At 39.4% G+C, this 23,545-nt stretch overlaps 3 protein-coding genes across 4 annotated transcripts in view; 1 reads left to right on the top strand and 2 right to left on the bottom strand.

The window, feature by feature from the left end:
* Positions 1–1,547: 1,547 nt before the first annotated feature.
* Positions 1,548–4,957, bottom strand: LOC126367844 (uncharacterized). The gene is made up of 5 exons (XM_050011616.1): positions 4,503–4,957; positions 4,203–4,325; positions 3,063–3,213; positions 2,792–2,839; positions 1,548–1,863 (listed from the first exon to the last, which is right to left on the bottom strand). The coding sequence occupies exons 1-5, from the start codon at positions 4,701–4,703 to the stop codon at positions 1,670–1,672; spliced, it is 717 nt and encodes a 238-aa protein (XP_049867573.1). The 5' UTR covers positions 4,704–4,957; the 3' UTR covers positions 1,548–1,669.
* Positions 4,958–5,178: 221 nt separating this feature from the next.
* The window catches only part of LOC126367801 (dnaJ homolog subfamily C member 1), a 215,951-nt gene continuing 197,584 nt past the window's right edge, over positions 5,179–23,545 (top strand). The window contains exons 1-8 of one of the 2 annotated variants that reach the window (XR_007566514.1): positions 5,179–5,426; positions 5,688–5,836; positions 6,334–6,505; positions 6,634–6,860; positions 8,325–8,490; positions 8,819–9,046; positions 9,533–9,682; positions 10,423–11,935. Coding sequence is in view for 1 of the 2 variants with exons in the window: in XM_050011550.1 (XP_049867507.1) it covers positions 5,295–5,426; positions 5,688–5,836; positions 6,334–6,505; positions 6,634–6,860; positions 8,325–8,490; positions 8,819–9,046; positions 9,533–9,682; positions 10,423–10,551 (1,353 nt within the window). In the remaining variant the exon portion in view is untranslated. Of the gene's footprint in view, positions 5,427–5,687; positions 5,837–6,333; positions 6,506–6,633; positions 6,861–8,324; positions 8,491–8,818; positions 9,047–9,532; positions 9,683–10,422; positions 12,664–23,545 lie in introns of those variants that run through there. The other variant, XM_050011550.1, reaches the window with a different exon arrangement.
* LOC126367734 (hemocytin) overlaps positions 12,626–23,545 on the bottom strand; it is a 66,584-nt gene continuing 55,664 nt past the window's right edge. Inside the window, exons 64-75 of the mRNA XM_050011409.1 lie at positions 22,789–22,948; positions 21,798–21,856; positions 21,339–21,436; positions 20,977–21,180; positions 20,051–20,170; positions 18,849–19,007; positions 17,860–18,006; positions 16,775–16,982; positions 15,845–16,018; positions 14,607–14,756; positions 13,598–13,780; positions 12,626–12,851 (exon numbers count right to left, since the gene is read on the bottom strand). Coding sequence (XP_049867366.1) covers positions 12,778–12,851; positions 13,598–13,780; positions 14,607–14,756; positions 15,845–16,018; positions 16,775–16,982; positions 17,860–18,006; positions 18,849–19,007; positions 20,051–20,170; positions 20,977–21,180; positions 21,339–21,436; positions 21,798–21,856; positions 22,789–22,948 — 1,736 coding nt within the window. The 3' untranslated portion in view covers positions 12,626–12,777. The remainder of the gene's footprint in view (positions 12,852–13,597; positions 13,781–14,606; positions 14,757–15,844; positions 16,019–16,774; positions 16,983–17,859; positions 18,007–18,848; positions 19,008–20,050; positions 20,171–20,976; positions 21,181–21,338; positions 21,437–21,797; positions 21,857–22,788; positions 22,949–23,545) is intronic.

A 23,545-nucleotide genomic window follows, 5' to 3' on the forward strand; every position in this document is an offset into this window, starting at 1 on the left:
GTAGTCTATTGGGCACTTTTCGCGCAACTGCAAATGTAACTTTGTAATAAACGGGAGAATTTATAGTTGAATGGAAACGGATAGCGAATGTCTTTGAGCGGTTTACGAAATAATATAGTTATTAATTATTAAAACTGTTTTAATCAATATCTGTATTGTAAGTTATAAAAGTATGATGAAGTTTCTTTAGGTAGTAGGTGTCATTATGAGTTGCCGAATCGTGTTCCCAGTTGACCTTTTAGGTAGCGGGTACCTAGGTATCCTATTGACCTGTGTTGTTTGAGCTCTATCCCAGATTTATAGCTCGGCACACATCGAAACGCAGTTAGTTGTATGCTATGAAAACACACAGTCAAAATATGTGAGTGTGTCCGTTAGATTGCGTCAAAGTAGCTACGGGTGTAGTTCGTAGCGCGTAGCAACGGGCTACGGCGTAGAGTTGGCTACGCTACTATGCAACTTTATACATAATTTAGATAGGTACTTAGTTATCTAATGAAATAAGCGTGGTATTTAACGGCCTCCGTGGTCTAGTGGTTGAGCGTTCTGCTCACGATCCGGAGGTCCCGGGTTCGAATCCCGGTGGGGACAAATCACAAAAATCACTTGGTGATCCCTAGTTTGGTTAGGATAGGACATTGCAGGCTGATCACCTGATTGTCCAGAAGTAAGATGATCCGTGCTTCGGAAGGCACGTTAAGCCGTTGGTCCCGGTTATTACTTATTGATGCACGTACATAGCCGTACGTTGTTGTTACTTGAGTCATGTCAGGGGCCTTTGGCGGCTAAATAATAACTCTGACACCAGGGTTGATGAGGTTGGTCAAACACTTCACAACCCACACGATAGAAGCGTTGTATTTATTAGTTTGGTCATAGCGTAAACATAGCATCACGCCTGTATCGCAGAAGGGGTAGGCAGAGGTGTAATAGTAAGATAAGATAGTACACCCACTTTTCGCCAACTATTTTTAACTCCCATGTAATACTGGCACAAATCCTGGAAACCACGGGATACCAATTATCTAAAATCCAAACATTAATTAAAAAGGGAGTCTTTCCTAATTTCCACCTCAATATTAGACCACATCGCTGCTTTAGATTTAGACCAGACTAGATCGTGGTGAACTTCGATTTCTTAGCCGGTACCGATTAAGTGTCAAAAGTACTGAAATCATTCGGTCAATCGGCTTGCCGAACTTCATGTGACGTCACGAATCGGGGATCGCTATCTTGGCTGCTTACGCGGTACGAAAGAATCAAATCGATGTTCGATTTGCTCCAATTTGAGTCGGCTTCGTCTTAGCCGGTAGGGCCCCAGGCTAGATCGTGGTCAAACGCACTCAAATATTTTATTTAAAAAAATAACTGCCGTATCGCCGTCTGTTGGTTGGTGGTTATTATGGTTGATCTTTATTTTTATTATACTTACAATATTATCTAAAAAAAGTGACTCCTATTCTGTAGACATTATATATTAGTTATTACAGCGTATTGGTGTGGTGTGTGTGCGTGCGTGGTGCGAATGCAAACCAAAGAATTGTAGTTTTCTGGTCTTAAATATTTTTATTATAAGTAATAAACATTAAGAAAAGTAATAAAACTGGTATTCACCTACTTGTATTGTTATAAAAGTTTTATAAAACAAAGTATTCCATCCTCCCATTAATTACCTTACATTAGCCCTCTCTATCAGTAAAGCTAACACTTTATTAAAGACCTCTAACTGTTGTTCTAAAATAGTATTACATCTGATTACATTAGTTCGAATATCTTCTAGAAGTTTCGCGTTTCTATCATCAGCTTCTTTTCTAGATGTTTCTAGAGCTACCAGACTAGACAGAGCGGTCGCAGTTTGTTGGGCTGCAAAGAAAAACAAGCCAAAATGAAACACACTTATAGTTTACGATCCGATTCTATACAAAAATATCACAATAATTTAGTATTAGTATGATAGTAGGTTATATTGCTACACATATCTGACATAAATCCGTTTAAAAATATTTAAATACGATAATTAATTTTATAACTTCGTGCCAGTTGCCGTGGAGACCTTTGGTAGCTGGGGGGCGGACACCAAAATCTTTGTATCAGAATTGGGTCTCAGGCTCAGGGAGAAAACAGGTGACTCCCGCTCCGGCTCGTTCCTGGTCCAAAGGCTGGCCATTGCCATTCAGCGCGGTAAAGCGGCTAGTGTTGTGGGCACCTTTGCTCCGGGAACAGTGAGGGACGGGTAGTTTAATGAATAGTTTTTATGTTTGTATTTGTGACGTATTGTTATTTTTCAAGAATTAATTAAATTTATTAAAATTGCGATGTTATCTAGAAATAGAAAGTATTCATTTTATTTTTTTAATTATTTTCCCGCGGTTTGGAAATATTTCGGGTGTTTATTTTATTTTCCCGATATTTTTTCTTTCTCACCCAATTTTTTATTTTCCTGCTCATCTACGCCGACTTCACCTGGGTCTAGCCGTATGGCGTTAAGGAGTATACGGCTGTGCGGACTGTCTGTCTTGATCGTAAGAACGAGATTTTGTGTCTGGGCTATAACTGGACTAAAGCAATGTTAAAGCCTAAATATACATATTAACAAAAAAAAATACATTTTATTAAAAATATGTAAAGTTACTTTTTAAATTAGGTACAATAATTATTCTAATACTAATTTTCACACATTTTAAAGTAACTTTTAATTTTATTTATTACCCATATAAATATAAAAAAAAACAAAAAAGAAATATACGACGTACGTTACGTTTCAAAAATATACGAAGTAGAAGAGCCTTACCCAGATTTGCATCAGGGAACAGGTGAATTCTTTGCCTTTTAATATTACCTATAAAAAAAAAGAAATACAATTAAATACCCTTTACACCTTGATTTAATTACGAAACTTATTTGAGATCTAATTTATCGCTACTTTGCTGCCTACTGATATGCATATTTTTTATATATTTTTTTTTGTTTGCAGTCAGTATCTCTTTTTTTTTCCTATGAGTAGATTTGTTATAAGCAGTTTCAGATAGATTGCTACATATTACATTTTATTTGAATCTTACCATTTTCATTGTCTGAATTGGATCTTTTTACATTGCCTCTGTTTTCATTATTAGAATATACTGTGACCATATCCGGTGTGACCAAGCTATCATGGTCTGAAGGATCTTCATCGGAGGATAGAGGGTCCACTTCTAGTATTGATCTTATATCCTGAAATAACAATAATTTTTATTGAGACCTTTTTGGGGTTGCAATATAGACCTTCGGGGTTAAAATGGCCACATCGAAGCAATTCATCTAAGAAAGCAATATTGCAATTTGACATTTGTTTGCATTGCGCACTTACTTTTATATGCGCAAATGTCAAATTGCAATATTGCTTTCTTAGATGAATTGCTTCGATGTGGCCATTTTAACCCCTCTTGTATAAGAAAGACAACCAATCTCTGTAATTAGTGTCCGCGGCGCATCAAGTCACAAGCGGGCGTGTAATGACACTGAACAACCGATATGGCGATATAGCACTTTATTTTAACAGCCATCTTAATAAACAAAATAAAAAAATCTAAATTAAAAAAATAATAATTAATAATGAATTATTTTTAATTTTAATTAAATCTTAATTTGTTAAAAAGATCGTAAATTAAGGAAAAACTTTAAAATGTAATTTCTATTTAAAAAGGATATAATTAAAAAAAAAAATTTGAGGGAACAAAATTTATACTATATACATATTTAGAACACAACACTTTTTTTTAGCAAATGTGAGTCTACTTGTTTATAAGAAGTCAGTGGCTTACAATTTAAAATACAATACAATAAACAATACAAGTTTTAATTCCATAAGATATTGGAGCATTTATTGTTAGAGGTTCAAAGACTGAATTTTTTTTTAGTTTTAAAATTTAGAATAATAAAGTAATAGAAATTAATAAAAAGGTACATTTTATAGTTACGTTTGAAAAAAAAAATGTAGTAAAAAAAATAAAAATTAAGTGAAAGTGATTCTCAATAAAAAAAATTAGTAATTGGAATATGTTGCAGCAGGTCATATATACTATGGAATATAAGGAAGCAAGAGAAGTAGGTATGTCAGGCTGAAAGTTCATAGTCTCTGATTACCCCGGTGGGAAATCAGCATGGGTTTATGTAAATAAGTAGTAATTAGGTGGAGTTAGTTTTGAAACTATCAATCTTACAATTCCTTCTCTGACTTGGGAAAAGTTGTCCATTCGGAGGACTTGAAGCTCTAGTTCAGATAGCTCTGATGAGGGACCCCTGTTGGCCTTCTTCTTTGTATTGGATTTGAAGTCCCTCCATGTCTGAAAGCAAATTCTTCTTAATAGCAGAACAAATAGTGGGTTGATAAAATTATAGAAGTTGATATAGCTGTGGAAGAACAGAGTGGAGGCCTTTGCTCAACAGAAGACACCTTTGGTTTTTTTAAGATAAAGGCTATTATTTTATTCTTAATTAAAATTTAAAAAGTTTATATATACCTGTTGCCATTTAGAAACACTTCTCTGCGCGCCATTTTCAAGCGCATTCAATTTGTTTGTTAGTATATCCCATTTCTGTTTATATAAAGTGTTCCTGGTTTTGTTACGTCCTCTCATAGCACTCAGCAACTTGTCGTTCAAAATTTCGTTTACAAGCATATTCAGTTGCTCTGGCGATATTTTCTTGCGTTCTTCAGTCATTGTAAAAACTAATAGTACTTAAATAGATGAAAAGTAGCAATGGTTTTTTTAACTCCCAGTGGATATTGTTATTTATTTTTGTTTTATTTATTTTTAGATAATAAGGTTATTTCTTCTAATTTGTTACCCAGTAGTTAAAGATTATTTATCTCGAAAAACAAGTGAAAATCAAATCAAAACACAATGCAAACTTTCAGATTGAATTTTTGTTTACCTGTCAGTCAAAATTTTTTTTTGTGTTTTGGCCTAGTACAATGCGGAGTCTCAATGTAAGAAAAGTGAAAGTGAGTAAATTAGCTTATAAGCAAAAAAACTTGAAAGAAACTGAATCAATCTGTGGGGTGTAAAAAGGCCTTTATGCGTTATTTGGACAGAAAGATAGAGAAAGGAAATATTTTTTATCAAATGACAACCCCTCAGAACCCAGTTTAAAAAAAAAAACAGATGACAGCTGGTTTTGACAGGCAGAACCAGTTGTCAACGTCACATCTTTCTTGCCGTGGTTGTAGTTGTACCGAAATGAAAAATTCTGAAAAATATTCCTTCTAATGTCTTTATAAATTAATAATTGACTTTGTAACAGCCAAAATCATGCGTCGGGTTGTTTTGATCTTTGTCACACTAATCTTGTGCGTTGCGGCGTGGGATGACGGTGATTTTGAAGTGTTTGACGTGGTCGAAGAAGTTAACCAGAATTTCTATGAATTGATGGGAGTTTCTCAGGTAAAAGAGTAATTTTTTTCACCTATCCTACCTCATAGACGTATAACACACGTTTTCATTTCAATAAGTTTCGATTTTCGAGTATAGTTGCTTATACATAAGGTTACGTGTTTTTTTTTTATTTTCATGGAGATTTATTGTAACAAGTTGGTTTATAATGCTTATCTTACAGTATATGAATTGTGTAATAAATTTGATGTCCAATTTTGATATTTAACATCTAGATTTTCACAATATTAATCCTATTTTCATTTGAAACAGGATGCATCTTCTTCAGAAATCAAGTCAGCTTTTAAAAAGCTTACTTTGAAGCTACATCCAGACAAGAATGATGCTCCGGACGCGGACGTGCAGTTCAGGAACCTAGTTTCTGTTCATAATATTTTGAAGGACCCTGGGAAAAGAGAGAAGTATGAATCATCAATCAATCTGTTTTTATTTGGTTATAAAATTAAATAAGTAAAATGATTAAATAGGTACCTTTATAAAATAATATTCAATAATGTATTCAGAACATATTTAATTTGTATGGTATATTAGAAAAGGAACAAAGTAACAGACAAATGAAAAATAATTCTGAAAATAAATAATAGTATAAAAGAAAGGACATCCATATATTTTGGGACTTATTTATTGAAGAATTTATAAGATAAAACTTATTAAGAGTACCTGTTACACTACCAATATTGCATGCCTATTTTTATAAGCAAAACGTGATGTAGGTACTTATTTACACTTGTTACTTTGTTAAAATACTATGTTTTAAGCAAATAAACATGATTATGATTATCAACAGTGGTTGCAATTATCAAAAGTGGCTCTGCCTACCCCATTGGAGATTACAAACATGAGTTTATGTATGTACAAAAGAAATTATGTAACTCACTCTTTGTATTTTCATACACAGATACAATGAAGTCCTCAAGAACGGTCTACCAAACTGGCGGTCTGCTGTATACTATTACCGCCACGTCCGTAAGATGGGCCTGGCGGAGGGCTCGCTCATTCTGTTCATTATTGTCACTTTCGGACAGTATGCTGTCAGTTGGGCTGCTTATGCTGAGAAGAGATACACTGCTGTGAGTAATATCTTTGTCTTTTTTTCATTTTTGACAAGAAATCGGAATTATTATTGATGGAGATTGAAAAATGTATGTAGGTTTTGTCTGTGTCTGTCGGTAATTAAAGAGTTAATCTATTAACACAGGAACAAATCCTAAACACTCGAGGGAAGAAACACATAAAGAAATCGGGTTTTGACACCGGTTTATCGGACATATTGGATCAGCTGCCGAAACCCAGTATCAAGGACACATTGCCATTCCAAATACCCCGTATGGTATGGTGGACCATCATGGCCATACCAAGAGGAATCTCAGAGTTCAAGAGGAGAAAGAAGGAACAAGAAGAAGAAGCAAGGAGACAGAAGAAGAGGTAAGAATTTAGAAGTAGATTGTATTTGTATTAAAATTCTACGTCTATCTTAACTTGTTTACACAACATAACATCACGTTTGTATTCCTGAAGGGGCTAGGCAGAGGTGTAGATGCTAATATGCTCCCACTTCTTGCCAGCTATGTTTAAGGTCCTTGTAATAGGGGGCAGGCCTATGGCCATTAACCGGGCACAAATCCTAAAAACCACTTGACTTGTTTATAGGAAAAATTCGCATATGTATGGGCTCTCTTTTGGTCAAAACTCGCGTTAATTGTCGCGTCGAATGGTCCATGCAGCGGCTAATGTCGCACAACTACAATATGAACAATTTGATCGTATTTCTTTTTTTCGTGTTCATATTTTTTTTTTCTTTTGTTTTGTATTTTGTTTTTTCCTGTTTGTGCAATAAAGTATTTGTTATGTTATGTTATGTTCTTTTTACATTATATCAAAAACTGTGGGGTTAAAAAGGCCACGTCGAAGCAATTCATCTAAAAAGCCACTTGTTCGCATTGCGCACTTAATTTTATATGCGCAAATGTAAAATTCAATTATTGCTTTTTTAGATGAATTGCTTCGATGTGGCTTTTTTAGATCCCCTGATAGTTACTGAATTCATATATTGTAGGTTGAATGACAGTGAATGCGAGTAGGCTACTGTAAAAACATACATAGGCTACTGTAAATAATATATTTGCACAGCAGGTGTGTAAGTTATCGACAAGGTGTAATCAGTCGCCGAAACCTGTTATCTTTTGTTATTAATTAATAGTTATTTTATCTATATGATCAGATCAATTTGTCAAAAACGTTATTGTGACATGGTACCAAAGTGTATACATATTAATGCTCGTGACCGTACCTATATTATACATAATTCAAACTCAAATTTTAAAATAGGTATACATATTTATTAAGTTGGTATCATAGGCACTTTTTAAAATGTTGTTTTTAAAAAAACTATCAAAAATTACCAAAAGAAACATCTAGAGCGGCTAGCCGATCATCCGAATCCCCTCGCATCAGAGCTTATAGACCTCGTAAATGTGGTGAAACGACTGAAGAGAAGCCATGTCGTATAAAGTGGGAGGCTGTGACATTGGTTGTGGCTCCTGACACGTCATCTATCCACTTAACGAAACTGCTTATAGTCTAGAGGACTGATTGTAGTTTAAACCAAGAAAAAAAAAAAAAAAAAAAAAAAAAAAACTACTGTAACTTCTTAATCTGTATAGCAGAGGAAAAGTAGCTAATTTAATGTAATTGACTAGTAGTGACCTAATTTTTTCTCATTTTCATTAAAATCCTTATTGCATCCATGCGGTATCCCTTCTTTCTTTATCTATGTGTAAACTTTCATCGAAATCGGTCTAGCGGTTTGTGGGTGAACAGTAAAAAAGGCAGTTACTTTGGGCCTAGGTTTTATTCTAATGCTTATTCTTCTCTAATATTAAACACCAGAGAGGAAGAAGAGAAGGCGCGTGCGCAGCGCGAGGCGGCGGCGGCGGCCGAGGCTAAGGAGCGCGGCGCCCGGCGGCGGCGGGGCTTCGTGCCGCCCGAGCGGGCCTGCCTGCTGGACGCGGGGGACGAGCCCGAGGGGGACGCTCCGCCCCAGAGGGCTGCTCCGGTGCGTATTATATAGTCCTCTTCATCTTCTAATGTAGAGCAGAGAAAATATAGGTAGTACTGGTAAATACGTATATTTCGTAGTGACAGTGACTTATGTATGTACTTCTGCCTTTTGTTCGAGGGGTACAAAGATCTTAGGGATACATTCTCTTGAACGTTGGAAGCAGAGGGTTTGATAAATAAGATTAGGCCAATGACGAAATCAGACTGCTTTACAATTTACCTTTACAATTGCATATTTCTTAGATTGTTTCGATGTGGCCATTTTAACCCCCCAGGCATGTATTAAAAAATTTTTTTTAGATATGTAATTTTCCCCTCCCCAGGCCCCACCAGTGATAACAGGCGGTCTGTGGACAGACGACGACCTGGCGGAGCTGGTTAGGCTGGTCAAGAAGTACCCCGGCGGCAGCGGCGAGCGCTGGGAGCGGATAGCGGAGAGCATGTGTCGCTCCGTGGCCGAGGTCACCCACATGGCCGCCAAGATGAAGGAGAACTGCTACAAGCTGCCCGGGCAGGAGCCAGAAGCACCTGTACTGGAACCGCCCAAGAAGGTAACATGTAGCCCAAAAAGGGATTTTCCAGGTGACATTCCAAAAAAAAAAAAATGATCGCGCTGTACAGAGTTGCCTTCGTTTAACCTTCTAATTTCATGGATAAGCACAAATAAACCGAATAAGAATAAGAGTGTATGAAGCGATTGATGAATGTGGAGGAAGCAAGAGAAGTGTGTCAAGATCGAAGCAAATGGAATTCTATAGTCTCTGCTTACCCCGGTGGGAAATAGGCGTGAGTTTATGTATGTGTATGTATGTTCATGGATAACAGACATATTATTATGCATCTTTTATCTTTGTTTTTGGGTATAAATGACGACTCTTGTTGTTACACCCAGGCACAACACATCTACCACCCATTATTATTCTCATCAAAATAAAGAGAAATATTATTAAGATGGAAGCCCTAGTCATCAAAGAGTTAACAGGGGACATGCTGAATCGTGTGTCATGTGATGGGTATATATTTTATTTCTACTTTAGGTGAAAACCCGCAAGACAGAGGAGTCGAGCGGCGGGAGCTGGTCGCAAGCGCAGCAGGCCGCGCTGGAGACGGCGCTGGCCAAGCACCCCAAGGGGGGCGCCGGCGACCGCTGGCAGAAAATCGCAGGCGCCGTGCCGGGGAAGACCAAGGTATGGGCTTGTTTCTACCCACCACATCCCCATTCAAATATTCTTCTTCTATCGTGTGGGTTGTGAGGAGGATGACCACCCTCACTAAGCCTGGGGCCGTTTAATAAAACTTACAATTGTAAATTACAATGACAATTTGGTGTACATTGCGGAGTTTGTGATCACAAATATTTTGCAGTTTCATATTAGCTACGTAATGAACACCAAATTTTCGTTGTAATTTACAATTGTAAGTTTTATTAAACAGGCCCTGGTGTCAGTGTTACTTTTGAGCCGCTAGAGGCCCCTGATATGGTTCATGTAACGACTATACACTTATTCAGTAAATAGTAGCTGGGAGCGATTGTAACGTGCCCTGTGAAGCACGGAATCATCTTATTTTCGGACAATCGGGTGATCAGCCTGCAATGTCGTGACCAAACCAGGGATTTTGTATTAAACGTGTCGACCGGGAATCGAACACAAGATCTCCGGATCGTGAGCCCAACGCTCAATGACTTTCTCTCTCCTTGGCATTTATTATTCCCATCTGATGGTGGGGTCTGCCTTCTTCGTACTTCTCTTCCACTTCGCTCTATCGGACGTGTCGTTCTCGGAGACATTGCACATACACAGGTCCTTTTTGACCACATCCGCCCATCTTGTTTTTGGTCGTCCTCTTGGTCTAAGCCCTGGTATATTTAGATTGGCTGTAATGACTTTAAAAAGTATTAATTCCTATATTTTTCATTTATTTCCAGGAGGAATGTATGCAAAGATGTAAATATCTGTCGGAAATGGTGAAGAAGCAGAAACAGAAAGAAGAAGAAGAACAAAACCAGAGCCAAGGGAACGGAGAGTGTAAAAACGACAACGAAGACACCTCGTAATGTGCACCTTATTTATATGGGCTTAACGTTGACCATTGAAAGTGATCTTATGGCTTTGACTGAGAGTAATAATTCGTGACGATTTTGTGGATCAAAATTTAATTTCTTTAGTTTGACAGTTCAAAACTAGCGCTATCTCTTTTTTGCACTAAGCGCAAGTGAAGGATGGCAGTATTTTGAGAGTTGTCATACTAAAATATATATTATATAAGTTTTGTCCGGAAGCAGCACTTTTAATAAAACTATACTAAAATTGCTTTTGTATAATGACAATTTTATTTGGAAATGTGAAAAATTATCATTTTTAATGGATTATTTTTTAACTGTGGCAATGTTATTTTGATTTAGCAAAATTATTCTAAATCCGTTACTCCGTCCGAAAACTATTCGTTTAATTTTTACATTTTTTTTGTAAACACCCTATTCGGATATTTAAGCTTGTTGATTCAACATATCGAAACGTTTGCAACTTGGCTAGGCCGCAGAAGTTTGTGAAGAAATCGCACTGCTATGAGATAGCAGAGGGTGCATAGACATTTGAACATCACAAGAAGTCCCGCTGTAAAGATTGTACTCATTGATGGGTATTTTGTTGTTATTACGTATTAGGTTCAACCTGTATATTTATAAAACTCTTTTTATGTTACGTATATCATTATGTGATCTTACTGACGTATCTACACTACACATTTTAGGACGTATCTGCTATTTTAAGTGAAACTTACAAGCAAGACCAGTGTTTATCAAAACTTACAAGCCCTGTTATATGTTCTTCTAATAAGAAGAAATTATTATTATTATTATTAACTCAGGCAGGCAGTTTTCACTGATAAGTGCCTGTATTCAACTTTTCAGTTGTGTTTTCCTTTCTCTGTTTTATGGTAATTGTCCAATTTGTTTTTGAAGGTGTTGATGCTAGAAGCGGAGACCACGTCCTGCGGCAGCCCGTTCCACGCTGTTACTACTCTGTTAGTCAGGAAATGCTTATGGGGGTTGTTGTTTGAAATTCTTTTACAGGGTTTGAGCGTATGACCTCTTAGATTGGTGTAATTCTCTTGTAATAATTTTCATAATTACAAGAATGTGTTTATCAAAGGAGCTCGGTGGCGCAGCGGTAAACGCGCTCGGTCTGCGATTGTTGAAGTTAAGCAACTTGCGCAAAGGCCGGTCATAGGATGGGTGACCACAAAAAAAAGTTTTTTGTCGAGCTTCTCCGTGCTTCGGATGGCACGTTAAGCCGTTGGTCCCGGCTGCATTAGCAGTCGTTAATAACCATCAATCCGCACTGGGCCCGCGTGATGGTTTAAGGCCCGATCTCCCTATCCATCCATAGGGAAGGCCCGTGCCCCAGCAGTGGGGACGTTAATGGGCTGATGATGATGATGTTTATCAAAACTACACATGTAAATTACAATACAATACAAATACACTTTATTGCACCAAAGTATATTTTACAATCCCTCTACTTAGATAACGGAAAAGCCAAAATGCTGTTACATGCACCGATCTGATAAAATTCAGGACACATATAAGGAGGCCAAGATGCTATACAATTTGGTCAAGCGGGGTTTGAAATTGAGATGTGAGTGAATACTTGCGTCTGGGTTTCAACCCTTGTTTTATTTTCTATGAGGCTGTATTGAGCGGCATTGTCACTTTTGAGACAAAGCTCATTAAATAAAGATTTTTAAAAAAAATCCCTCTACTTTTTTGATAAACGTAATGTACACGTACAGTCATGAGCAATATCATGTACCCACTTTAGAACCCTGTCACACTAAAATATTTGACATTTAATGAGACTTACGGTTTAATTTGTCAAAAAAGTTAATGTGACATGGTTTCAAAGTGTATACATATTAATACTCGTGACCGTACATGTAACTTGTAGCTTGTGAACGTGTAGACTTGTAAGTTTTGATAAACACGACATAGCAACGTAACATCAATACGATCTGAGATTATCGATTAAACGGAATTTTGCATTGTTTGTTGACAAGTTTTTTTTTATTATCAAACTGATATTTATGTGATCATTGTTTTGTGTTCAGATGAAAAAGACATAATTTATGGAAAAATATATTTGTTATATTAAAGATAAAATCATTGTGATCCATGTGTTTTTTTATATATCCTTTTGTACTGGTATTCGAACATTGTTAGGTTTTTTTGAGTCTTCGACACTTATATGCCTCGACCAATTCCTCCACCAGTTCTCCTCGATGTTTATTTTGACCTCTCATTAGTTTCCATCCTTTGGTAAATTTCAGGAATCTCTCCCTCCTCCGTAACATAATGTCCTGTAAATATTAAAACAAATGAATAGCAGGAGGGTTAAAATGGCCATATCGAAGCAATTCATCTAAGGCAATATTGCTTTTTGACATTTGTTTGCATTGCGCACTTACTTTTATATGCGCAAATGTCAAATTGCAATATTGCTTTCTTAGATGAATTGCTTAGATGTGGCCATTTTAACCCCCCAGTTAATAAGGCCAATTCATCTAAAAAAGCAATATTGCTATTTGACATTTGCATTGCGCACTTAGTAGTTTATATGCGCAAATGTCAAATTGCAATATTGCTTTCTTAGATGAATGGATTCGAGGTGGCTTTGTTAACTCAGTACAATTACTGTTAATGGTAGTGTTACGGGTTCGAGTCCTAGCTCGGGCTCTAAACCACTGAATTCGACTTTATGAGTTTGAATTCATGTTTGGATCATAGCAAATTGATATCACGCGGTGTCCAAGATTTGTGCTCGGTTAATAGGCTCGCCGCAAATTACATGGGATTTAAATATAGCTGGCGAGAAGTGTATTACTGTGCACTTCTGCCTACCCTTTCGGGGTTACAGGAGTGATGGTATGTCATACTTTTCCTTTTCGACGGAATCAGCACAATTTAACTTACATAAACAGCCTATATAGGTCCCATTGCTGGGCACAGGCCTCCCCTAATCAACCGGAGGGGGTCAATTTAACTTATAATTTTTAAAATACTATGCTAGCACTTCTTACGTAGTGTAAAATTAAAGATGTCTTACCCGGAGTAGTATTGATCAAAGAAGGCAGGAATCCGTCGCCGCTACAGCTCCTACAATTACACTCTGACGGCGAGGCGACGCGGTGCTGCTGCTCAGTCCCGTCTTCGCACAGCAGCGTGATGGTCACCGACTCGTACTTGACCGCTTGGCAGCACTCGCACTTGGTTCCGTGGGTGCCTGTCTCTGCGGCAGGAAGTGGTCATTGAGTTAACATGTTGATCAAGTGACAACCCGATGTAACGTAATATACGATCCTGGCCACTCACGATCATCGATCGATCCGGATTCGAATCCCGGTGGGGATATATCACAAAAATCACTTTGTGATCCCTAGTTTGGTTAGGACATTACAGGCTGATCACCTGATTGTCCGTAAGTAAGATGATCTGTGCTTCGGAAGGCACTTTCCATTCGGAAGGAAGGCGTTGGTCCCGGTTACTACTTACTGATGTATGTATGTGTTACATGAGCCATGTCAGGGGCCTTTGGCGGCTCAATAATAACACTGACACCAGGGTAGATGAGGTTGGTATTGACCTCACAACCCACACGATAAGAAGAAGATCCTGACGACTATCGTATTTCAGGCTACGATTCCGAATTAATATCAAGTGGAATTTCCTGTTGGTAAATACATGAAACTTTTAGTGTTTTTACACTTTGAGCAGCGTAGAACTCAAAAAAATAAAAACACAAAATTTTAAAAGCATCAATGTGGATGGCATTGCAATAACTCAAATTTTTTATTAAACATTTCCGACAAGAAAAACACCTACCAACGTTTTTGTTACAATCAAATAGATGTACTAATGTTATTTTTCGTTACGGTGTCAGTAACACCGGTATGTTCTGTCACTGGTTTAGGCTGCGTTTCAATTGACGCGGAACTGTGCGGAGATGTGCAGGAAGGAGAGAATGACACAGCGTCTCCGTTTTTAGCTCTCTCGAACGCTGTGATTGGTCAAATCCGCACATCTCCGCGTCAGTGGGAACCCGGAGAAAGACTTACTTTTACTGAAGAATGTCCCTGAGGTGCAAGTCCCGCGGCACTCGTACAGCACCTCGACGGGCGCGCTGTTGGTGCAGCGGCCGTGCCTGCCCAGGTGCACGACCACCGCGCCCGCCGCCGACACGCCCAGCGACTCACGCATGCACGTTTCTGAGGAACCGTACAAGTCCAAAAGCTCAAGCGCAAATACGCTAGTTTCCAACTAGTTAGTTACTATTTACCAAACGTCAAAACACGAAATTACTATGGAATTTGTAGGAAAAAGCACACTGTGACGTCATAGAAAAACATGACAAAATGTCGCACTTATTATTACATTTTTCTTGATTAAAATTCATAAACAAGTTAAATAGAAAAAAGAAAACGTTCTTTGTCGCTTTTAGATTTGTCTTTATTTAGTAATCAGAATTTCATAATTTATCTTTGACCCAGGAAAGTACCCAGTTGTATATATCTCCTTAACAGAAGCAAGATTGAATAAATAATATAATATGGTATGACTTCAAATCGACACGTTTATCTGCGTAGATAGCATTCGCTGCGTCTATTGGTCGAAGCCGTCGACATAAATCGCGGTGGTGTGCGCGATCTGATCCTAATAAAAATATTGTTGATATCCATGCCAGAATTGATTATACAACACGATACTCAAAACGATACATACATACATAAACTTACGCCTATTTCCCACCGGGGTAAGCAGAGACTATAGAATTCCATTTGCTTCGATCCTGACACACTTCTCTTGCTTCCTCCACATTCATCAATCGCTTCATATACGCACGCCGGTTCAGAGTAGATCGTATTGAACCACAAAACGATATTCCTTAGTAAAAAATATTGTTTGTTGACTTCATCAGTCTATGTCCTATAGAGGGCGCCACATTAAATTTAGTGTGACCTACAACCAGCGGACAATCAAGAAGCTTCTCACAACTCATTTTTAAAATTTTCATAAGAAGTCTTTTTATCTTTGATGGGTTTGCTCTTGGCCCCAGACTTGCCCGAAGGCATTCATTCACGAGTCCTAAAATGGAGCTCGATTGCCCGGAAGGTAAGCATAAGCGAAAGCATCCAGGTTATATGCATTCGGAAATACAGAAGACGGCAGAGAATTCCATTCCCTTCCACTTCAGTTTAGAATTTTTATAGCTAACAGACGCACATACAAAGTGGTCAGACACAATCATACTTTTTCTATACCGATATCGGGTAAAAACAGTATTTGGAGTACTCACTCAAAGCCTGAGGTTTCTCCTTACAAATTTGACAACAGGTGTCATTGACGAGGTCCTCCGGGCTGCAATCCGATACATCAGGGCACGAGACGACGGATATCGACACGGCCAGCCGGTCGCCGTCAACATCACACGTGTAGTTCTTGCATTGGTCATCTGATGACCACGTCGTGCCTGAAGATGATAAAGGAGTTAGTAATGGTTCTAATCTATTTTAGTAAACTTGTTGGTCGGTGTACTGCGGAACGGAAGGCGATTGGGGCAACCACCGTTCTATAGGACGTATGGAGTATTGAAGGCGATTACTCCACCGACAAGAGCGCAGCTCTTAAGGCCTCTCTTTATTTAAATAAAGAGAGAGTGAGAGTGAAAGTCAAACCTCTCGGCTTTCCCACCAGGATAATTTTCTGCATTCTGTGACGCAACAATGCCCTACCCGAGGCATAGAAAACCTCACCCCGGACACGTCATACATACAATACACACCTCGGAGAGTTGCGGAGAGAGCAAAGCGTTGCGAGCGGAGAATTGCCATTCTATTCTTTGTTGTTAACCCCTTCACTGACAGAGACCATGGGTCATTGATGGTTCATAACAGGTACGACACCTTAGAATCGGAACGTCCGTAGACGTTCTGTCCTTGAAAGTGTAAAGAATGAGATTTTTATATGGTGCGCCCGAGGTGTGCCCCAATCTAGTCACCTTCGCCTAGCTTATCCTACCAAGTAGTAGTATGAAAGGTCGACAAATCTCGAGCATAGAAGTGTGTGTATGTACAGTCATGAGCAATATAATGTACCCACTTTAGGACTCTGTCGCACTAACATATTTGACATTTAGTGAGACTTACAGTTCAATTTGTCAAAAAAGTTAATGTGACATGGTACCAAAGTGTATACATATTAATGCTCGTGACCGTATGTTACTAACCTGGTAAATGCATCTCGCCGTCATACAAACAGGTAGCCTGCTTGCAAGACCCGCAGCATTCTCCAGAACGTGGCGCAACATGTTTCCATCCTGGTTCGCACTCGTTCACACACGTCTGGACCAGTGACGTATGAGTGAGACGGCCTGTGTCGTCGCGTACGCAGGTTGTGTTCTTGCAGGGGTCCGATGTCGGCCATGTTTGTCCCTCCTGGACAGACGAAGGGCATTTGAGACCACAACGTATAAAATGTGGATCATAAACCTTGGAAAAACTTGGTTCACGGTCGAGCAAGTGTAGGTGACTCTTATTGGGGTTTTGGCGGAACAACTAGTTCCGCTCATATTACATAGATGGCGCCTAGCGCGGCCTGAAACGCGCTGATGAAGTTGTCACAGAGCGACCCACAGAAACACCGTTAGATCGCCGATCCCTAGTCATACTCCAACTTGTGGTTAGCTAGGTACTACGTTCTGTTCGGTACCCAGAAACAATCTTTCACGGCAGTAACATCCTCGTCACTTTACACCTTCTCATACAAAGAGTCTAGATATTCCATACAATTTTTCTTTTTATTGATTTTGATTTTAAGTTGGACTGAAAGAGTTACTAATGAGGAAAAGCTAGTAAGAATTAGGGAAAAGAGGTAAATATTGAGAGTTATTGAGGACAGACCAGGCAAGATAATTGGACACTTAATAAGACACGACGAATTTATTACAAGCATCATAGAAGGGAAGCTATAAGGAAAGAGAGGAAGGGGAAGACCAACAAGAGCATACATGGAATAGATTAAAGAGAAGGCGAACGTCGTGTATTTGTAAGGAAGTTAAGGAATAGACAAGAATGGAGAATGCTCCACCGACAAGAGCGTGGGTCTTAAATTAGTGATGTGAAGGTCAGATTGTTACTCTGGTTTATAGCAGCTGGTCTCGCTAGCCTTATTCCAATAAATTACATTTGCCAAATTGGTGAGCTACAGGTGGAAAACATTTTCAGTAAGTGAATCACACATATGGTTATTTGCAGAGTTCGAGCATAAATTTACTGATAGAAATCAAAACATGCATTAAAATAGCTAACTGACCTGGTATATCTTGTTCCCATCCCGGCAAGCAATTGGTTCATAAGACTTGCAACACTGTCCGGGCACCACCTTCTCTTTCAGGACGAATGATTTCTTGTTCTCTTCGGGCTCGTCGGGGCACGTCGTGTTCGATATTTGAATTTGTAGCTGTTGGAACGGAGTACTGTTTAGTATTATATTTTTAAATGGCCACTGAAGTCCAGTAGCTGAGAGTTGCGCGTTGAGCTCACGATTCGGAGGTCCCGGTTTCGAATTCCCGGTAACGACACAGCTTTACACCACAGGCTTATGATTCGGTTGTCCGAAAGTACGATGATACTTATTGGTGTAAGTTCGTAGTGGTTTATAGTTGACGTGATTTATTGTATATTTGCCGCAAATGGCATTAACTACTTGGCTGGACAAATGGGGAGCGCTGAGGACTCTCAAGTGGTACAGTTCGTAGTCGTTTTATGAGTCATGTCAAAGGCCGTTGGTGGCTCAATAGTAACCCTGATACCAGGGTTCTGAGATTAGATCCACCTCACAGCCCACATAATGGAAGAAGTATTTTTAGTACAAAATTATGTCTTATTATGTTTTGTCTTGGTCATGACGTCGAATCATAGGTCTCACAACCCATACGAGAAAAAGTATGCTTTAATTCTTAATTAATTGGGTCAAGTACTAGGTTCTAAAACTAACGAAAAACATTTTCTTATTTCTATTTAACTTATGTATGAATTTTAATCAAGAAAAACGTAATAATAAGTCCGACATTTAATCACGTTTTCCCTCGTTTTCCTATGACGTCAAGTGTACTTTTTCATACAAATTCCATTGTAATTTCGTGATTTGACGATGATTTGACTGGTTGGAAACTAGTAGTAATAAGCAAGGGGTACAGAACAACAAGTTGTCAGAAGACAGCTCGCAGCCACTCGTGGTGATGTTGTCCCAAGACAATGACACATATGGCGACATTGGTAGTTTCACACGAGTATACTCACCGTATCATTGCTCTCTATGCAAGTGTAGACAGTGCAGTAGTCTGGCGACACCCAATGCTCCCCGATGGCGTGGCTCTCGCCGTGGTAGACGCACGCCTGAGGCTTACATTTCCCGCAGCACAACCCGCTGTCTGGCGCCGGCGGCACGTATTGCCAACCCTGGGAAGAATAAGTTAAATCTGCTATTTATTCTTCCAAACATCGTCACCTTAATATCATCTGATGTGATCCTTCAGTTCTTTTAACGACCTTTTTTCAATTTTTTTCTTACGACCTCCGAGGTCCAGTGGTTCAGCACTGGGCTCACGATCCGGAGGTCCCGGTGGAGACAAATCACAAAAAATAACTTTGCGATCCCTAGTTTGGTTCCTAACCAAACTACACTACACTACTGGCTGATCACCAGATTGCCCGAAAGTAAGATGATCCGTGCTCCGGAAGGCACGTTAAGCCGTTGGTCCCGGTTACTACTTACTGATGTAAGTAAGTAGTCTTTACATGAGTCATATCAGGGGCCTATGGCGGCTCAATAATAACCCTTCCATATATTGTCACCCTAATATCATCTGATGTGATATTCTTAAGCCGTTGGCTACTAGCCCAAACACCTCCACCTTGATTGATGGTTATTAACGACTGCTAATGCAGCCGGGCCCAACGGCTTAACGTGCCTTCCGAAGCACGGAGGAGCTCGAGATGAAAACTTGTATTTTTTATTTTTGTGGTCACCCATCCTATGACCGGCCTTTGCGAAAGTTGCTTAACTTCAACAATCGCAGACCGAGCGTTCCACCGGCTGTCAAATACTTAAACACACGTTCATCCCTGGTGTATTTTTTATTTGTAATGAGGTTACAGTCTAAATGTCCTGTGTAACTAGAATGTTTAGACTTTGAATAAAAAGTCCTGAGTTGATTGAGTCACAGTTTTCTGGAAACGTGTACCTATGCCAACCCTGATTCCTATCCCTGATCCCTGATTGCTGTCAAATACTTAAACCCACGTTCATCCCTGGTATATTTTTTATTTGTAAGGTGGTAAGATTACAACTATTTTCGCTATATGTAGTCAAAAATTTTGACAAATTAAAAAGCCAAATGCTGACTCGACTTCGTTACATCGACATTCGTCACTGCCCATCAAATTTACATTCTAGTTGATGAAGAACTTGCATTCTATAAAAAAAATATCAATATACTTACAGGATCGCAGTCTTTGACGCAGGATTGTTTGGTGGTGATCTTTGTAAGCTTGCCGTCTTCAGTTGCTTGGCACACGTATGATACACACGCGTCGTATGGAGATGTCCAGGTTTCTCCCACCTATAAATATATGTGTGAGGTATTATATATACAGGGGGTATGTAAGGTATTGTTGTGTGGTTATTATATTCTGCAGCTGGAACAAGTTTCCTTGTAAATTGATTATTAAAAAAGGATTTTCAAAATTCGCGGATTGGTGGAAAAAATTAAATACTATAGTAAAACTACATTTAAAAACGAAATGTCACTTACTGACTGACTCACTCATCACGTAATCTCCGAACTATACGTACGAGGAGTCTCAAATTTGGCATGGGTGTTCTTTTTGGAACGTAAATGCTGACCAAGGCAGGATTTTACTAAATTCAACCCCTATGAGAAAAAAAGGGGTGGGAAAGTTTGTATGAACCTTCTTTAGTTTTAATATAAGTTTCACGCAACGCATTCCACAGTCTCTACTTACCCCGAAATAGGCGTGAGTTTATATGTGTTTGTGTGTGTATAAGTTTCACGCAAAACAAACTCGCGGGTAACAGCTGTTACTGTGTACTGTAAACCTTATAATGACCTTACAAATGGACAAACATGGACTGGATGCTTGATTCTTACCAAGCACAGCAAACCTGATGCAAGAGGTCAGATTCTGTTTGAATGAGAATTTTTTATTGCTTAGGTATATTTATAAGAACCTACCTTATAAATGGTACTGTATATTGTAAACTTTATAATGACCTTAAAAATGGACAAACAGGATGCTTGATTCTTACCAAGCACAGCAAACCCGATGCAAGAGCATGATGATTGAATCTGACCTCTTAGATTGTCTGAGTGAGAAATTTTTGATGCTTAAATTTACAAGAACTTACCTTATAAACCTTATCCTCATCTCGACAAGCGACATACTCCGCTTCAGGGCAGCATTTGAAAGGCACGGGTCGTGGTTGGAGCACGAAGTCCTCGGTGGCTTGTATGGGGGCGCAGTCCGTGGTGGAGCACCGCACGGTGGGCCCTCGCCCTGAGCGCTCGCACGTGCAGCGCCGGCACGGACCGTCTGGCCATACTGCGTCCATCTACAGGATAATACGACGGTATAATTGAAGGAACAGCCTTACAAATAAACGTGATGCAACTTTTTATATCAAGCTACTATTGAGCCGCTGGGTTACAAAGGTCCCTGATATGGACGGTATCGGGGAGTACTAATAGTGTGCAAAGAAAACCAACTTACATCCTTCAATATGTAGAGTGGTTTCTCTCTCTGCTTCTCGCCGCCTATCGGAGTAGCCTCCCACTCCAGCGTCGCTACACACTTGTCTTCAGGTAACTCTGATGAAACAAAGCAAAATTTAATCTGTAGCATATGAAAAGGTTTATTGGATTAAAAGTCAAAGACAAACAAAAACAGCTTAATAAACCACGCTGCTCTGTCGCAGGTCAAAGACTTTGACGAGGTTACAGGAATGAAAAACTTACAATGTTAGAAGTTGTTCATCATGATTCATGGATTTATAAAAATCGACCATTTTTCTAGTTGGTAGGGTTTAGCAAAAATCGACCTGACGGCGTTCAATTGTTCAGAAAAAATTGGCAGGGAACAAAATCGCAAAACATGGAGAAATGCTGATGAGGACTTTGCTTTGCTCAGAAAAAGATATGGTCATTGCAGCCTATAAAAAAACATACATACCACAGTCATGTTTCGGGCAGCATTGTCCAGTAACGTTGGTGATCTTCAACGTGTGGAACCTGTGGGCAACAGCAAGCTTAACTTTATGATCTTATACCAATTTGGATAGTAATCATTTTGCTGCAAAGAAGCGAAGTAGACCATCATCCCCCTAGCATTATTGCGTTTTTCACAGGGTCCGCTTACCTAACCTGAAGATTGGACAGAACCGGTTTTTTATAGAAGCGATTGCTTGTCTTCCAACCCTCGAAAGGATAACCAGCCCAATACAGGTTAGGTCACAAACCTCCGAAAATGCATTTCTCGGGAATGTGACTTTCCTCGCGATGTTTTCCTTCACTGCTGAGCACGTGATAATAATTTATGATCCAAACATGAATTCGAAAACAAATTCGACAATCATTGATTTAGGCTTGTGCTGGATTCGAACCGGCGACCTCAAGTGAGAGGCAAGCATAAACCAACCACCAACTGGGCTACCACCAATAGCGATAAACATTGAAAGAGGGAAAAATTGGTATTAAGGTAACTAAATATTCTTTGCTTATGATTTAGAAGACTGCAGGCTCTGCATGGCAATCACGCCGCGCGTGGCGTGAATTATATCAGGCTATTGGTCAAAGCTCTCTGGTGGCTGTTGGAGTATGAAAGAGGCTCTACACCCTTTTTGTACACTGAATCACCAAACAGTCCATAAAGTAAGATGATGCCATGATTCAGAAGGCAAATCGAGACGTTGGACCCGGCTACTATTTACCCCGCATAGATACGAGCTTGATTATTTTACCTTCCCTTTCAAATATTATTCATCTGTCTTGCTCGTATGCAAGAGTTAAGACACTGCAACTGTGTCATCATCATCATAATATACGCTCCACTGCTGGGCACAGGCCTCCCCTCAGCCAACCGGAGGGGTTATGGAGCATGCAACTGTGTAGAACGGGACTGTTGTATGGAGTATCCTGGGTGTGACAAAAGAAGACGTCCTTACCTGGGACATACAGGTGGCTCGGGACAGGACTCGGGGCGGCACAGCATGAGGACACGAGGACAGCATCCCGAGTTGTCTACCACGCGTTCCATGCCCGGCGTTAAGATGTCAACTTCGCTTGAGTCAGGGATCGGGTCACACTCGCTTGGCGGCTTGCATTCTGGAATCAACAGGTTTGTATACATATTCATATCAAGTGGTTTCCAGGATTTATGCCCGGTTAATAGGCTCGCCCCTTATTACATGGGACTTGGACATAACTGACGAGCAGTGGGTGTATTTACTATACACCTCTGCATACCCCTTTACGGATACATGCGTCACGCTATGTTATGGTATGAATGGATTTTGGGACATAGACATTTTTTTTTGTTTGGTTTTCCCTGAAGGGTAAGGCAAAGGGAACTATGCCCATACAGCCATGTCTGACGTATTTTTTTTCTTGATGATTAATGAAATGGTGAAAGGTGATGAATGATGATGATGAAACCTAAGCCCCCACCCTCGGAGTAGACTCCTACTCCGAACCCCAAACGAATTAACTCAAAAGTCCGCATAAACTTTTGAGCTATGAAGCGGCTTCCTAGCACGAAGCGAAAATAGGCAGATACACTTTGTTTATTGAATACTCCAATATAATAACACTCGCGAATGTCTTCCGACTAACTTAATGCGATCATTAACCACAAAACACCACTTCGTATTAATTATTTAGATTATTCAATGAAGAAAGCAACTGTCCCGGTCCCGTTTCCCG

The sequence above is a fragment of the Pectinophora gossypiella genome, chromosome 6 (assembly GCF_024362695.1).
Source record: "Pectinophora gossypiella chromosome 6, ilPecGoss1.1, whole genome shotgun sequence".
NCBI lineage: Eukaryota > Metazoa > Arthropoda > Insecta > Lepidoptera > Gelechiidae > Pectinophora > Pectinophora gossypiella.

What these genes read in the sequence shown, in the direction of transcription:
- LOC126367844 (XM_050011616.1), bottom strand. Translation starts at nt 4,703, where the DNA reads ATGACTGAAGAACGCAAGAAAATATCGCCAGAGCAACTGAATATGCTT. An exon ending in GTGTTTCTAAATGGCAACAG is followed by an intron (nt 4,326 to 4,502) that starts GTATATATAAAC and finishes ATTTGCTTTCAG; the next exon opens with ACATGGAGGGACTTCAAATC. An exon ending in CCCAAGTCAGAGAAGGAATT is followed by an intron (nt 3,214 to 4,202) that starts GTAAGATTGATA and finishes TTGTTATTTCAG; the next exon opens with GATATAAGATCAATACTAGA.